The 15842-nt window shown below is 35.7% G+C and overlaps 1 protein-coding gene across 3 annotated transcripts in view; it reads right to left on the bottom strand.

The window, feature by feature from the left end:
* Nucleotides 1–271: 271 nt before the first annotated feature.
* CPEB3 (cytoplasmic polyadenylation element binding protein 3) overlaps nt 272–15842 on the bottom strand; it is an 82710-nt gene continuing 67139 nt past the window's right edge. For all 3 annotated transcript variants that reach the window (XM_084264771.1, XM_084264772.1, XM_084264773.1), the window contains exons 7-10: nt 10586–10704; nt 9191–9305; nt 6790–6971; nt 272–3993 (exon numbers count right to left, since the gene is read on the bottom strand). In XM_084264771.1, the coding sequence (XP_084120897.1) occupies nt 3766–3993; nt 6790–6971; nt 9191–9305; nt 10586–10704 (644 nt within the window). In that variant the 3' untranslated portion in view covers nt 272–3765. The remainder of the gene's footprint in view (nt 3994–6789; nt 6972–9190; nt 9306–10585; nt 10705–15842) is intronic.

Genomic DNA, 15842 nt, shown 5'->3' with positions numbered 1-15842 from the left:
CAATGGAGACTATTTCAGGAGGTTCTGTCTAAGACTATTGAAAAGAGAGTTTGAGTTAATGATGAGAAAAGTAATGGAGCATTATGCTGAATGGGCAGGGTCAAAACCCCCTTGTTTCAATAGATTTAGTTCCTTAGAACGGCAATAGTATTTCATCAACACTGGTGGTGTATAAATCTAGACAGCGAACTGGTACTGTGACATCCCTATAATCTCCCTAAATCATTTTGATAAAGGAAAAGGCTTTTCAAAATATCACATTTTTTCTGCTTCATTCTGTCTTTTTATTGCCCAATTCTTTGTTACAATTTTCCAATCACTTTACATAACCAACCATTTTCATCATTGCCACACTATTGTAAACCACATCAGCAAGTTAATACATAAAGCTTTGCATTTCAAAAAACTAGACACTTTAGTAACAATATTACAAAGATTTTAGCTTCAAAAATAACTGAAAATGAAAAAAATAAACTTTTAAAGAATTAGCATCATAAAATTAATTTATTCCAAGTAAAAATACAAAATAATATTAATGACATTGACCAGATATGAAAGTCTCTCCCAGAAACAACTATATTAATGGTTGAGAAAGCACTCCTTAAAGAAAATACGAAATAAAAATGAAAAATATGTAAATATGTTTAATTTTTTTCTTAGCAAAAAATCTTTCTAAAAATAACAATGAAAATTTGTCTCAGTACAAAGGCTACATTACTATTGAAAAAATACCAGCATGAAGAAAAGGTACATATTTGACAGTAGAAAAATGATTTTAGTGAATCACAATGTCTAAAGTCTGCAATGAAAATAAATCTGCAATAAAGATTTATGCCTTTTTTCTTTTCATTTTTCTTTTTTTTATACAAACAGTACAAACAGTATTGCACATAACAACAAATAGTCGAGGTTAGGTTAGCCTTCAAAAAAATCGACTAGTTCAAGTCTCACATCAGAAAAGGCCACGACAGGACCTGTTGTACCCAGGGGCTTCTTAGTCAAGTTGCAGTTCAGAACTCCGTATTTTAAAAAATAACTTTTTTTGAAGGACCCTCTTTTAATATAACATAGTAACAACTCAGGGGCACATTCATTTACAAAACAAAAGGGAGCATGTCATAATTTAATAAACTAAAAAAAGTTCTCTTTAAAAAAATACAAACAGAAGAACTCTCACAATTCTGGTCAGTCGTGCATAATCACACTTGATTATAAATATACAAATTAAGGGAAAATATTTTTTCACCTTCTATTCACAACTTTCAGCACCAAATGGAGTTTGTGTTTACACCTGTTCTCTAGGATGATTTTGTTTTAGATTTAATCCGACATTATGCTATGTTGTACATTTTCCAGCTTCTCTCTTTCTCTCTCTCTTTCTCTCTGGGGGTATTTTTCTACATGAAAGAGGGGTATTTCTTCAAAAAGGTTTACTTCTTTCACATAATTAGGTAGATTTCTGTAGGTTAGCTATGATCTTTAATATTACAGTTATAAAGCTCTAACTTCTTCATTTTCAAAAAAACTCAAATAAGCATGAAAAAAATAAAGTTACCCATCTGTTAAATCATTTTTCTTGCAGAATTAAATTAATATATATTTTTCTGAATAAACTTACTTAGAAAATATCATTTTCTTTCCTATATTTCAAAATTGAGGTATTGCAAAAGATCATGTCAGTCAGAAAGCATGCCTTTTTCTTTAAAAAAAATCATCAGCCGACTGTTGAAAACTGTCTAGATACAAAAAGTAGTGCATAACAAAATGTCTTGTACAGATGAAAAAAAAACAACAGAAAAGAGACACCTGGGCTGGGAAAAGCAATATCACAAAAATGCCCAGAAGTAACTTCAAAAGGGATAATTATAATAAGCATTTGAAACCAGTAAAAAACTATTTTTTCTTTTTTTTTTTTTTCCAAAAACAGAAAATATCCTTTCAAAGCCAATACTCGCAACTAAACACCGGGAAAAACAACTTACTAAAGTAGACACAAACAAGGACATCACAACAAACAAAACTCAGAACATGTAAATCTACTATGCGGTGTCATATCCAGTCAGATTGTCCCCAGAACTGCAAAAACAAAGGAGGAAAAAGAAAAAAAAATAGTGTACACATTCACACAATCGTTAGTATACCAAGTGTGTTTGTATTTATATGCTATCTGCAGCCCCATAGTTCATGCTAAAAAAATGTCCACTGTGTTAGCAGGTCTTAACTGTATTCAAGCTTCACAGGATACATCCAGGGATTAGAGAGATAACGCCACATCCACAGAGCAGACGTCTCATCTTGCTTTCATATGCAGACATTTCTTTAGCACCACTTTTTTCCTGACTTTCTTCAATGTGCCTAGTTTATTAGTTTGACAGACTATCTAATCGGTAGTGTATGTACGCTAACATGAGCTCTTTGGTTTTCTGGACAAGGTCTGCAGCTACATAAATGATGCAAGCATTAGGAGAGAGATTGTAACTAAGAGCTCATTTCTGTTTATGTACCTGTTATGAACTGTCAAGAATGTGTTAATGTTGGATACAGAGGCTTTAACAGTTACGTTTGATCACAGTACTAGACATAATCACTTTACTATATAAAATAAATTGCACGATATATAACAGAGCACCGCAAAGTACTTCATCTACCATCCACAAATTTGTTTTAAGAATATCCTACAGCTAGTTTTTATACTTGTTGTAATATAGGTCATTCTGTAATGGGCTGATCCTAATTTCAGAAGCATTACATTTACTGAGGCATGCCTTCCTCCAGTCAGTAATCGATTTCTTTTTGTTACTGAGTACTTTGTAGCCTACGTAGATCCATAATTTGTGCATCGTGGGCAGGTTTTATATAGACGTATATAAAATTTATTGCATGCAGCAACCTGATTAAGTAAACATGCAGTCAAAAAATATTGACCTTCCTTGGAAGCTTTTTCCGTATGCTATACTGATCTCCTTTCAGCAGCCATCACTATTTTAATCACATATTCATTTTTTAATTGATACCCTAGCCTGAATAGAGTATTATGGTATTAGTAATACCATTTTAATAGCAGCAAAAGCTATTGCAGCATACATTTACATAACACTAAAAAGACCTAACAAAAACCAAAACAAAACAAACAAAAAAAACCCCTCAGCAAAACAAAAGAAAAAAGTCTGATCCAGCTTATGAGGTATAATCCTTACAAGTCAAAATGGAGAGCAACTAAAGGCTTATTTTCTTTAAGGGTTATTACTACTCTAAGTGACCCAAACTAATGATTGCTGAATATCCGTTTAAGTTTTTGCTACATCTGCCACCTACTTGTGAATATTACCTTTGGTAAGTCATCTGCTAGGGGCAAGTCTAAATTTCTGAAAATAAGTGCATGCTCCAGTTTAAAAATAAAAATAATTCTAATTATAATAAAAAAATCTTCATCACATACACATCAACCCAGTGAAGGCTGATGAGAATGGCAGTCTACGTAATGTCACTAGTGACAAGTCTTGTGTAGGAAATTAAGGTACCAAGCAGATGTTTGTGTGAATCAAAGTGCAAAATCAGTACAGTTACACTCTGCCGGGTTGTGTTATACTGGACACTGAGTTCATTAATGTGACTGTAAATAATAATAATAGTAATAAAAAGACCCATATCTTCATTAAAGTCGAGGACGAATGCACAGATTTCCAGAACACTAAGCCCTGAGGCAGCACTCTCATTTCACTCAATTTTACTACTCCAGTACTTGTTCTGGGTGAGGCCTGGGATTCAGCTCCAGCGGAACGGGACGTGGCGGGGCCGGTCACCGCCCTCCTTTACCAGTGGTTTGTGGAACTCTCGCCCAGCACGAGAGTGTATGCTTGCCCAGCAGTATTCACAGTAATACTGCAAACAGGTAACATTGGCACAAAAGAACGGAGCAAATTTTCCACCACAGCGAGTGCCCTGGCATTCATCACACATCTGATCATCCAGCACATATGGCTTCACTTCCACCTGCACCAGGAAGAAGAAAAATAACTGTAAGACGATGACGCAGTTTTCTGAAGTACAAACAGAAGAATCAGTATTATAATTCTCTTGATTCTACAGAAGGGTTTCAACTGATGCTGGATTAACCCAGTGAGGTTGGCAGTCAGATTTTCATACCAACCACTTTACTTGTCAGAAAAACCTCGCAAAAGAAGGATCTGTTTTGGTAATTATTCAGTGTTTCTTGGAAAAATAGGTATGTCAAAGTACTAAGATGGAGTAAAAATAGCGCCTCCAAGGATTTTCCTGCTATCTAAGAAACCTCTAGGAATGTGGATACAGTTGTTGCGGAGGCTGGGCACCAGAAAGCAGCACTGAGGAAGAAAAGTGATAAAGAATAAACTTCAGAGGTCTGGTGAGTTTCAGAGGGTTTCCTTCAGAGATTTGTTTGTTTGCTTTTGTGAACTGCAAAATGCAGGACCAGACTAATAAATGAGAATAAGATTCAAATTAAACAAGATCAAATGCACTTGCATTAAATACTCTGCCTTATGCTGGCAAAAATCACTATCTAAAGATATATAGCTGCTGACTTTTCTCCTACACTCAGTTGTAAACATCTTAGGGCTGGCATTCTTTTTGTTTTTAAAGCACTTGTTCCAAACACAGCGGTGTTTTGATGCATGACTAGGCACTTGCAATAATACTATTACAGACGTCAACAAAGTGCAAGTTGTCTCCTGTATGTCTGTTCCTAGGAATCAAGCCTGACACTGAAACTGTGTATTCATTCTGCGGAAATCATTACTTCGTGCATGTGTAATTCTTAAGACTCTATGATGCTATTTATAAAGTGGTTTAAGCACGGTGAACCACATTAAAAGAGAGAGAAAAAATCGATGTATTTTCATTATAGACAATTTTGCTGTAACTGCACAAGTGCTTGTCTGGCAAAATTTGTACATTGCAAGGAAACTTACATACGTACAGCTCTGAAGAAGCACAGAACAAGATACTAAGGTGAAAAACAAGAAACATATAATACAAAAACACTTTATGCTGAATTTTACTTCAGCTTATCCGGATCCCATTTCAGCAAATGTTGCTCATTTGAAATAAAGCTTATACAGTGAACTCTATTTCTTACCTATGGACCAGCTAGAACTGCCAATTTTTAATTTATTTATTTTTTTAAATTACACTGTACTACTAGCATTGCAGGGAATAATAAGTCCAAATAACTGCCATTTTGTATATCAGATGCCCTACCACTAAAATTAGAAGCACCAGGTAAAATAAAACAGCAGTGTCTCAAATGAAATTGGCAGAAAGCAAGTCCAATGTCTAGCACATCTCTAGATCCCTACCTACTCACATTTCCAAAGCATGGATTGTCAAGGCCTGAAATAGATTTTCTCTCTCACTCCTTTTTTGTGGTTTGGTTACCAGTGAAATAATTTTAAGAATGCATGCTCTACAATTCAGGGATTTCAATCTATTAGATTTAAAAACTACTATCTAAGGAAGGATTATGAGATTTGATACTTCTTCCAAATCACAGATAACCCTATTTTAAACATAGATAAAAGATAATTAAGTGAACTTAAATTGCCAGTCAGCCAACTGGGAAAAGTACCGATTGATGGAAAAAATGACTAGCTTGTGGCTTTATCCTAAAGCTTAGAACCCCCCCAAGTTTTTAAGCATGGCTGATCTATAAGTCTCAAAGGGTTCAACACTGATTAAGACCCCAAAATTAATCTTAATGTCTCTGTAAAACTTTTCAAAATTCAGTGGATATTTAGGAACACCCTTGTCTTAGCAAAAATCCTGAGGTCTAAAGCACCATGGAAAAATAGTTGGAGGATCTGTAACTCCGTGACCTCATCTAATCTGACAAAAAGCTCAGTTCAGATTTTTAAAGAGAAAATAAAAATAGCTGGGACTTTGGAGCGGTGTGTATACATGTATACTGCACATAACACGCACACACCTAATACTCCTCAAGCCAACTTCTTAAGAAACAATTTATATTAGGTTAAGTAGAAAACAAGCCATCCTTACTGTAAAAATACACGTCAGCAGTGCATGCTGCTGATTATAAATGCCAAGTTCTCCAAAACATAGGTGGTGTTTGTACCTATAATCAAGAGGTGAAGGCAGAAGGGGTAAAGGAAAAAACATGTTGGAAATCAAGTACTGTTTTAATGTTTTAAACTCAGATTTCAGTGAATACCTTAACTTCAGCCTATACTTGAAAAGTCCTTTAGAAACTGGGATTCCATATGGACTGAACAAAATCATCTTATTTTCCCCTCATTTTGCCTATCAAATATCTACTGGCATTTGGTTTTGGTGAAGTAATTGTCATGACTTTTGAGGTCAGCATTACCGATTATACTTACAATACACCTGTGTTTTAGGAATCTAAACTCTAGACATACACTGTGAGAGAAAATGTTGCTTAATAACAGCAGAAATGCCAGAGGCTGTAGAAGTAGATAAAGCTGTTGATGCACAATGAGCAAACATCTACAGGAGGAGAAAGAAGTTGGGAAAGCCTAGTTTTGTCCTTCAGAATTCAAAACAAACCCAAGAACAAACAAGCTTACAACCATTTCCTTGTTATAGTGCTAAACAGTTTTTAAGACGCTTACAGTATTTTTTCTCACTTCACTTTAGCATTTAAATAATTAAACACATGTCATCTGAAGAACAGAGATAACAGTGTTCTGCAACACAAGGTTAATACAAGGATGTTTTTAATTTCTGTGCAGTTTTGTGAGTTACAACCATTCCGTTCCCTGCTATTTCACTTACCCGTTTATCAATGTCATTGTGTTGAAGCTGGACAAAGCGAGCACTGATAGCAGCAATATAGCTCTGCTGATTGGAGAAAGCCACTCTGCCAGCACCTTTTGGATACTTCAATTCCGGGTCTGTATCAATGCCAGCGTAGCAGACACCTCCATACAAACGGTCCATAATCATTGCCAATTCAACTACAAGAAGTCAATTGTTATATATTATAGATTACATAAATCACATCTTTTTAAATTTAAAACAAAAAAATAATACTATTTGTCTTAGCATACTTGTCCTCCAAAGCCTGAAACAGCAAAACCAAACATTGGTTTTAAGAGATTGAATCAACTCTACATGAATTATAGTAAAATATAAAGGTGAAAAAGTGGATCTGTAAAAAGAAACTTGTTGTGACTGAAGTGTGAAACAAATGTAGTTACATTGTTAAAGTAGCTATCCAGCCAACTGGGATAGAACTTCTCATACTGTAAATTAAAACTGTGGTAATTTGGACTAGGTATTCAGGTTCTGCTCCAGCCAGGCTTGCTAATGCTAGTTTACATACAAGATGACTTAAAGATATTCCTGTATTTAGAATCTGATTTTTGCCTTAAGTACTACGGTTGAAAAGACATTAGGGGAACATTTGAAACAAAATTTTATGAAGCATTGGAAGTTATCACACTTCAAGCAAGCCTACATTTTGGGAGCAATTTCATCCAGTATTTTGTAGAACATTAACCCAATTGTGGATCTTTTTAAATGGCTTGTTTCTTTTCCTCACACTAAGAATGACCCCAAAGAAGTCACAATATAAGACAAGCTGAGCATATGTCTGAGAAATACGTGGGAGGCCATTAAAGGAAAAGAACTGAAGGAAGTGGAAAAGAGGCTGAAGGAAGAAAAGCTGACGGACGCACACCGTGCAAAGATGTATGGCCACAGAGCCAAGTTCTCACTAAAGTTGATAAGAAAACAAATTTGTCAAATGGATGAAGGACTAATTCTTATAAAGCAAGATACTGGGACCTCTACAGTCCCTGCCAATTTGGCCTTTTTTTATGCCAACATGTTAAAACACTTTCAGTAGCAAGTTAAAATTTAGCTATTCGAGATAAAACAAAAAAAGGGTACTTAAATCCTTGTAGTTCTCCCAAAATTCTCACTAGTTAATTATATATAAACTAGGGACAATTTTAAAATTGAGTATGTATACGTGTCTGCATAAACGTGTGTCACATGAAGGGAAGACCATATACTAATCTGTCCATTTGCAACGAGCAAACAAACATCTGACTTACTTTACCAAAGCTGACAATATTCTTGCTCCAAACAGTAGGGGAAATCTATCAGCATGATGTAGTGATTAGTGGACTCTTCTACTTTCTAATGATTTGGAATCATCATTTGGGTAACGATCTCATAAAATTACAGTATGCAATAAACATCAGGATCACTTGAAAACGTTTCCAGTAGTAGTTCCAGTAAGTTACTCTTACCATCAGGCAAAGAATATACAGGATTCCAGGGAAAGGAAACCATGCATTTTCCAGACATCTTGGGAAAAACTTTTGTATCAAATATTTAAAGTTGCAAACAAGGAAAACTGGGAATTATTTGTGTGATGTGAGAAGTTAACTATTTAAAGGCTACAGTTTTCAAATGTAACACATTTCAGATATAATCTAAGACAAGCCAAATTACATATACTTTTATAAATGCTATAATTAGAAATTAGGTAATGTTTAATTGTTTCTATTCACATAATTACCATTGTACAATTATGCCTTATTTTAAGATGGTGAAGAATGTGAAAGCTGGCATGAAACCTGGTCTTGGAGAAATCTCACTGTCAGCAATGAATGGCTGGGGGACCTCATGAACAGCTTCCAAAAGAATTAGGATCAGGAGAAAGCAAGAAGCTGCACTTCTAGCGGGCTGGAGAGTGGCTGCCAAAGGAAAGTGTGGGCTACCAGGAATCCTGACCCAGAAGTCTTTCTTCCAGACAGTGACTGAGTGGGCTTGTCTAGTATAGCCCTGGGAAATTAGGTTCAGGGTTGAGAAGATGAAAGAGTAACCAATGCAGGTGACCTTGAGTGAGTATGGAGAGGCACACCACAGTAGCAAGGGGTGCCAAAAGACCTAGCTAGGGGAAATGCTTCAACCTGCCAATGGCTTTGTGACCTTGCCATTGGTGCACGAAAAGCTAATGAAAAGATTGAAAATGTTCACAGGTTGTATTTCATATACAGGAAGCCACTCAATGACTTAGAAAGTGAGCTACAAGCTTTGGACAAGACAGTATATTTTCTGCTCTATTTCTTTTTACATAACTATATATATATATATATATATCTATCTTTTCTTCTTTATCTGGAACTCCTTACTATATGCCCTACATTTTTCCTTTACTCACCAGCTCGGAGGGGCCGTGGAACTCCTCCAACAAAGATAGTTTTTCTTGGATCCAAAGGTTGAGACCCATCCATCACAAAGTCACTGTCACTTAGGTTCCAAGGTCGAATTTGCACCTGTATTAAGAATTGTTTTTAGTAGAACAACTTGAAAACTTGATTAAAATTAAGAAATAATTGCCACATATGTCTATAATTAAAAATACTATTTTAACTTAGAAAAAGCAGTAAATCACTGGTATAAGCAATAAAACAGTTTGAGGATTTATCTTAACTAAAATGTTAAGAAGGTGGACAATTCATTTATCGCCCCTAGAGGCCAGGCTTGAGTTAAATTTCGTCACAGCAAACTCCTGCCTCATTAATTCTCTGCCCCTAATCGCCATTATATTAAGAAATCTGTGAAAGGACTTTCAGAACATTTTACCATGTACCTACAACTACAGTTGCAGTTTGGGCTTCTGGCTTTCCTGAAATCACATACAGTGATTCACTGATAGGAGTGGAGATAAAAGCTTCGTTTCAGTGCTTGGATACAAAAGGAGTTTTATAATGTGTGAATGCTCACTTATGTTAAGCATCAAGCAACACAGTTGATAAATTCTTTAGATAACACAGAAAAAACCCTGCTCAAAATTTATTTTGATAAAACTGTTCATCCATCCATTTATTGATCCTAGAAATCACGTAAGCACAGTCACTCGGCTGTAGTACTGGGATGTTCATTTATCTGTGCAAGACTTTTAACAGTGTTTTTAAAAAAACAACCATACTGCCCTTTAATCTAATCATTTTTATCTTAGTTTTCATCTAACCTGCATGTATCCACAGCCACAAAAAAGACTAGCATTAAACAATGTTAGAGATGTGAACAATAGAAACAGATTCCTTTATGCCTTCTATTCTGCTATAGCTGTCTGCATTACTTGTGTTTATCCTGCAGATTATATAAGGTAAATGAAACCTACATTATAAGTTGATTACCTATTGTATACAGAAAAAATAAGTAAGAAACCTGATGAAGCACAGGGCATATCTGAAGTTTAATTTGAGGGGCATTAAGTTTCTTCATTTAATTACATAAAGTTTTCTTTCAAATATTACAGAGGGAAAAATTATAACCTGTTTTACAGCTAACATTGTAATGAGATGCATGCTCCTGTGAGGTACCAGAAGTACCCAATATCACAGTTAATTGAACAGGGCATTTACCAGAAAGAAACAAATGTTAAAGCCATGTTATGCTGACACAGAAAGTCAATGCAATGTAACAGCAAGGCCAGCAAGAGGAAATGAACGAGTTAATTAACGGTAAGGATTTCTTTATTTATTAACTGAAAAGAGTAACGGCAACCAGGTTAGCAACCAGCGTGAGTGTCACAGAATAAGCTACTTACTGGTTTATCCTTGATTGTGGGACTCGACACACACAGGTAAAGTTTCCCATCTTCTTCCAGACAGGCATCTATCAGAGCTTGTACAGAGCTTTCTTCTTGGAACAGCAGAAAAGCATAACCTTGGAAAGGACAAAGGCACAAGAAAGAAAAAGAACAGATGAATTTGTAAAACTTTTTACTTAAGAAAGAAAACAAACCCTGGAAGTGCATAAGATCGACAAATTACAAAATGCTTTTAAGGCTGTTATGTTGTTTTTATAAATTAAATTCACTGAATAGATCATACAGTATTGGTTTCAGAATGGAGATCAGAGTGTTTGCTTCATACATTTATTTGATAATTAATGATTTTGAGCAATGAGAATAAGGGGTTCTTACTATCCAATAACTGTATCTGAGCTATTTATGAGTGTATCTCCTGCTATCAGCGATTATTATCTTACAGTAGAGGCACCAGGTTTCTGTTTACTATCTACAATGAATAAATTCTAGAAGAAAGGGTCAAAAAGCTAGACAGCTAAACAGATAAATAGAGTCCCATGCTCAGACACTTAACTATAAAAAATGCTCACCTAAAACCAACAAGTATGAGTGAAGGCATTCATTGCGTTTCATTAGGAGTCAAAGGCCGGCTGATGTTATATTTAAATTAAGTGGTTCAAAAGAAGGAAAGTCCACTAAGAATTGCTCCAAGCAATGCACAATTTTAGGACTTAAATTAGCCAGTAAAACTAAGCACGTGGCATTCAGTCCTCTTCTGAATGCAGCTGGCAAGAAGCCTTTCTTCAGCATTCCTATACAATGTCAAGCTTGAATGAAGACTCAACCCAAGCAGTCTGTACATTTGCTGCCTCAGAAGTGAAGCTAACACAGCACACTCCACACTGAGCAAAGTCATCTATCAGAAGGCTGGCTGGTAGACTTGAACACAGCTGCCCTGTTAAGAGGGCTTTCTATCCAGCATGCATTGCTCTTTGCTTCATAACCAGCACAACTCCGTTTTCTCACTGAGTGTGAGTGCTGTTGGCTTTGACCTTTAGAATGTGGCGCACGTGTCTCTTACAGGCTAGGTACATCCTTTCAGAAAATATGCAGCACAGGCAGCTGGAGCTTAAGCAGGGACTCCTAGACCTTCTCTGCCTAGGACCCTTGACACAAACTAAGCACCACCACAGTGATACAACATATTTAAAGTAGGACAACTTTTGATACAGATTTACACAGTCTATTTGCTATTAATATAGTAGGGAGTTACCCTAATTTTGCACTGAGTATTGAGTGAATGTTGTCTGGCATGTCCTTCACAACTCTGATTTATTAAAAAAAATTAAGGTATAAATTCAAAAATTGTTTTCCTCTGTAGAGTTATTGTCTTACTCTATCTCAAGTCATGTGTGACTTCTCAAATAACATTAAGTTCTTTGCAGCTGTTTTCAGAAGCCCAAAAAAGTCTGTGGTAACAACATCGTTATAGCCCAGAAGACATCTAGACACACTGACCTCTCCAAGAGAACAAACAGCTCAATCATCACTCTTGGTAGCAAACAAGGGACTTGCATACTTAGAGTTGGAGTAGATTAAAGACACCAATCCCATTAAAAAGTGAAATATTTCTTGAATGATAGTTTTCCTTTCTAGCAGATGTGATTCTCTTAAAATAGTCACCTAAATGCACTTCAATCGTTATTTAGACTTAAAATAACTAATTACATTACTGAGTACAAAAATAATTAGCTTGCAATCACTATAATTTTTACCTTAATTTTATTTTCCATCCATGCACTTGTGATACTGTCCTCACTCCACACTGTCCCTTCTGATTATATTCAATAATCAAAGTTAAAAATTTTATACAAATAAAAGTATCTTTAGCAGTTTTTCAGCCTTATAAGATGCCCCTGTCAGAAAATGGGATACTTGGAAAAGACTGCCACGGCAACTACACCTCCAAAGCCAACTGATCACACTTTATGGCTCACAAAAAAGATAAGGATTGGGCTAAGTGCCTTTTGCAAGATGAATCCCCAGAAGATGCAGTGCAGATCATTCCAGTACTATGAAATCAAAATAAGAATACACATATATTTATGTATGCTCTTAAAAGAATGGTTTACGATATATTTAAACAGATTTAAACATTCTGGATTTATCTTCTGACTAGACTGTTAGTTTTGAGCTCTAAAAAATACAAGTTTGTCTTTTTAGAGTTTTATAATCTTAAATGAGCAAAATATTGACAATTTCTTTAGCCCGAAGTCAAAACGAGAACTGGGAAATGTTTACTGTGGCTTACTCAGCAAAAGCTCTGAGAAACAGCTTGGGAAGCTGCTTTCTCCTATGAACTTTTTTCATGCCCTTTTGGGTTGTAGTAGAAGTTTACATCATTTGTGGTAGCTGGAGTTGGCAGCCATTTGGTGGCACAGTAAACAGCATGATCATAATTTCCCAAGGAAGTTAAAATTAACCAGAGATACTTGCTAATTTTCTGTCTTACGATGATTAGTAAGTTTACACCTCCTTATTTCTCTAGACCTCTGTGACTGCAGCACATTCACCTGCCTGCTACAGAGTCTGCGCAGGCCCTCTGAAGACAGGCAGGTAAACAGTTCACAGTAGCAGTCTGCTGTCAATCTAGAAAAGCAAACAGGCTGAATTAGCAGGACATGATGTCCAACACTACTTCAAAAACTTGGTGATTGCACATCTATTGCAATTATTCAAGGACTTTTGATAGTCAAGATTAACAAAGGTTACACTGAAATGAAAAATAATTAACAGCAGTTCAAGTAATGTGAGTATTATGTAGCAGCTAATACAGATAAGAGATACCTGCGAAAGTTAAAGGTGGTATAGGGAAGCAGCAACCTTCACTTCAGAAAGGGGCTGCGAGCAGTGGGATGTGCCAGGCATTGCTATTGCTGAAGACCTACCCTCTTGCTCACCGTACCATTATTTGGAGCTGCATTTGCTTGTTCATACAAGCAGGTATGTGCTCCCATGGAAGCGCCGCATTTGATTAGAACTCAATAGTAGGAGATGCACTCAACTCAGATTCCAGTAAGAAAAATTAAATGCATGCCCAAACTGATACTGCAGAATTATCTCACACTAGAGACAATTCAATAATTTATTTTTGTTGTTTTTTGCATAGGAAGTCCATTTTTAATAACTTCATCCACAGTTTAAAGGAAAACAGCATGCCAATGTGTAAACTGATTTTCTTTTCCTTTCAGCTATGTTTAAATGCTAAGTTTGGCTATAAACCTTATAAAGCCCTGAAGAGATTCATAAAACCATCTACTTCAGGGATTAGACCCTGTTCTACTACATATTTCTATTCCTATTTCTACTGGTCACCATGAGAGACGAGCCTAATCCGCTAAAAGCTTTACTGCATGACCAGTTGACTTCTATGATTCAGAATGGTGAATTATAGGGACTTCTAGTTTTAAAAGAAACTTAAATGATGTTTAAAGACAGTAGGCAAGGTAGAATAAAATGATCAGTTTCTAAAACACATATGTATTAATCCAAAAAATTTGAATTACTTAACACATACTGGAAGTTGCTTCAAATTCCTCAGCATCATGTGCTTAAGCACAGTCTTCTCTCTGCATCATGGGTATCATATGGCTTAAAGCATATGGGTTTTTTCCAAACAGTAAGAAATTCAATGAACTTCAGATTTTTAATCCTCTACAGCAGAACCTCAGCAGCATGCTGCAGATAAATTTCAGCAGTATATAAACTGGAGTTCAAATACATCAGACATGAGCTGTGTCTTCTGGTACAAAGCCAGCATTTTGATATTCAAACGTTATATAAGCATTAGAATTGGGGCTACTTTTCAAATAGAGAAAATCGGTAATGAAGAATTAAATATAAGGTCAAAGAGTACTTGGATATCCATGTCAGAGGTCTGCATATCATCTCTTGATTTCCTACATAACTGACCTCCATAATTCCCCAAATTCATCCCATTTATAAAACTAGACACAGAAACCATACAGTAAGGGTCATGTGTTTTCAGTTTTCTAACACTGATGTTGGGCCACAGAACTAAGACAATGAAGAGAAGGACTTTCTCTACCACATAGCAAGTCAGTGCAGTCTCTGGGTAGTCCCATGTATTCATTTCACATGCAAAATGGAAAGACTACTTACACTTGAAAAAAGTTACGCTACCTTTGGAGCACACTTTCTCTCATCCTATCTTTTTAAACTTTTTGGTTTAAAAGACAGTGTCTTTTCTAAGTTTTTATAGGCTCCAAGATTACTAAAAAAATCTGCCATCCACCTACCATCTCTTATAAAAGTATTTCAATATACATATCTACCTCGTTATTATACAAACAATAAGATGGAGTTAAACCGGCAAAGAAAATCAATACTCTAGTCTCACATCTTTGGGTTTATTTTTAGATGGCTGAAGTGGATACCCCCAAAAAAGTAGATTTAAATAGACTTCTTTTTCCATGAAATATAAATACCACTGCTTTTTTTCCCCTGGATTTTAAAAAACAGCTTTGGATTGAATTAAGGTTGTATTTACTAGAATTCATAAAATATATTTGTTTTAAAAGCCCACAGCAAAGTAACATTTAGAAACAGTGTGAACCAAATTTCTAAATCAGTTAGTGTGATGACTAAGGGTCGTTGCTCAAAGTCACCCTTAGTCATCTTATTAGAAGATGTTCTGAACATGAATAAAACGCAAATCCAAATCCAAAGATGAAACGACTATTAAAAATGAAACTCATTTTTTAAAAAAAAAAAATCTGGTACGTTAAAAAATGCAGACTTTCTTTCAAACACTGCAGTGACATGACTGGATTTTCAAAAAACATCAAAGGCTTTAAATACTTAAGAAACCTCAAAATAGAAAGGGCTGTAATCTCACTTCACTACTGCCGAAGAGAGAAATTATGTATTAGTCAGGCTGCAAAGATGAATTTCTTCTAGCCAGTCTAATTTTAAATGGCAGCGTATGACCCTGCCAGCTGACTCCTTTCCCTAAAACATGAAAGGTGCATAGGAAATGGGAACAGTTTAGCATCTTACAATCAGAGTCCTATTTTTATGTGTTTTTTACTCAGACTGGGTCTGAGTAGCCTGAAAAATAAGAAATTCCCCATGTGCCAACTTAAAGACAGGTTTTGCAGTGGGTTGTTTGTTTTTATTTAAAGGTATGTACTCCACATCCTCCGTTCCACTGAAAAATAATTGGATCCTGAATCTAAACAGCAATTAAATGAGG

Source organism: Gallinula chloropus (genome assembly GCF_964237585.1).
Source record: "Gallinula chloropus genome assembly, chromosome: 5".
Classification (NCBI taxonomy): Eukaryota; Metazoa; Chordata; class Aves; order Gruiformes; family Rallidae; genus Gallinula; species Gallinula chloropus.
The sequence above is the reverse complement of the archived record's forward strand: the minus strand, read 5'-3'. Positions and strand labels throughout refer to the sequence as shown.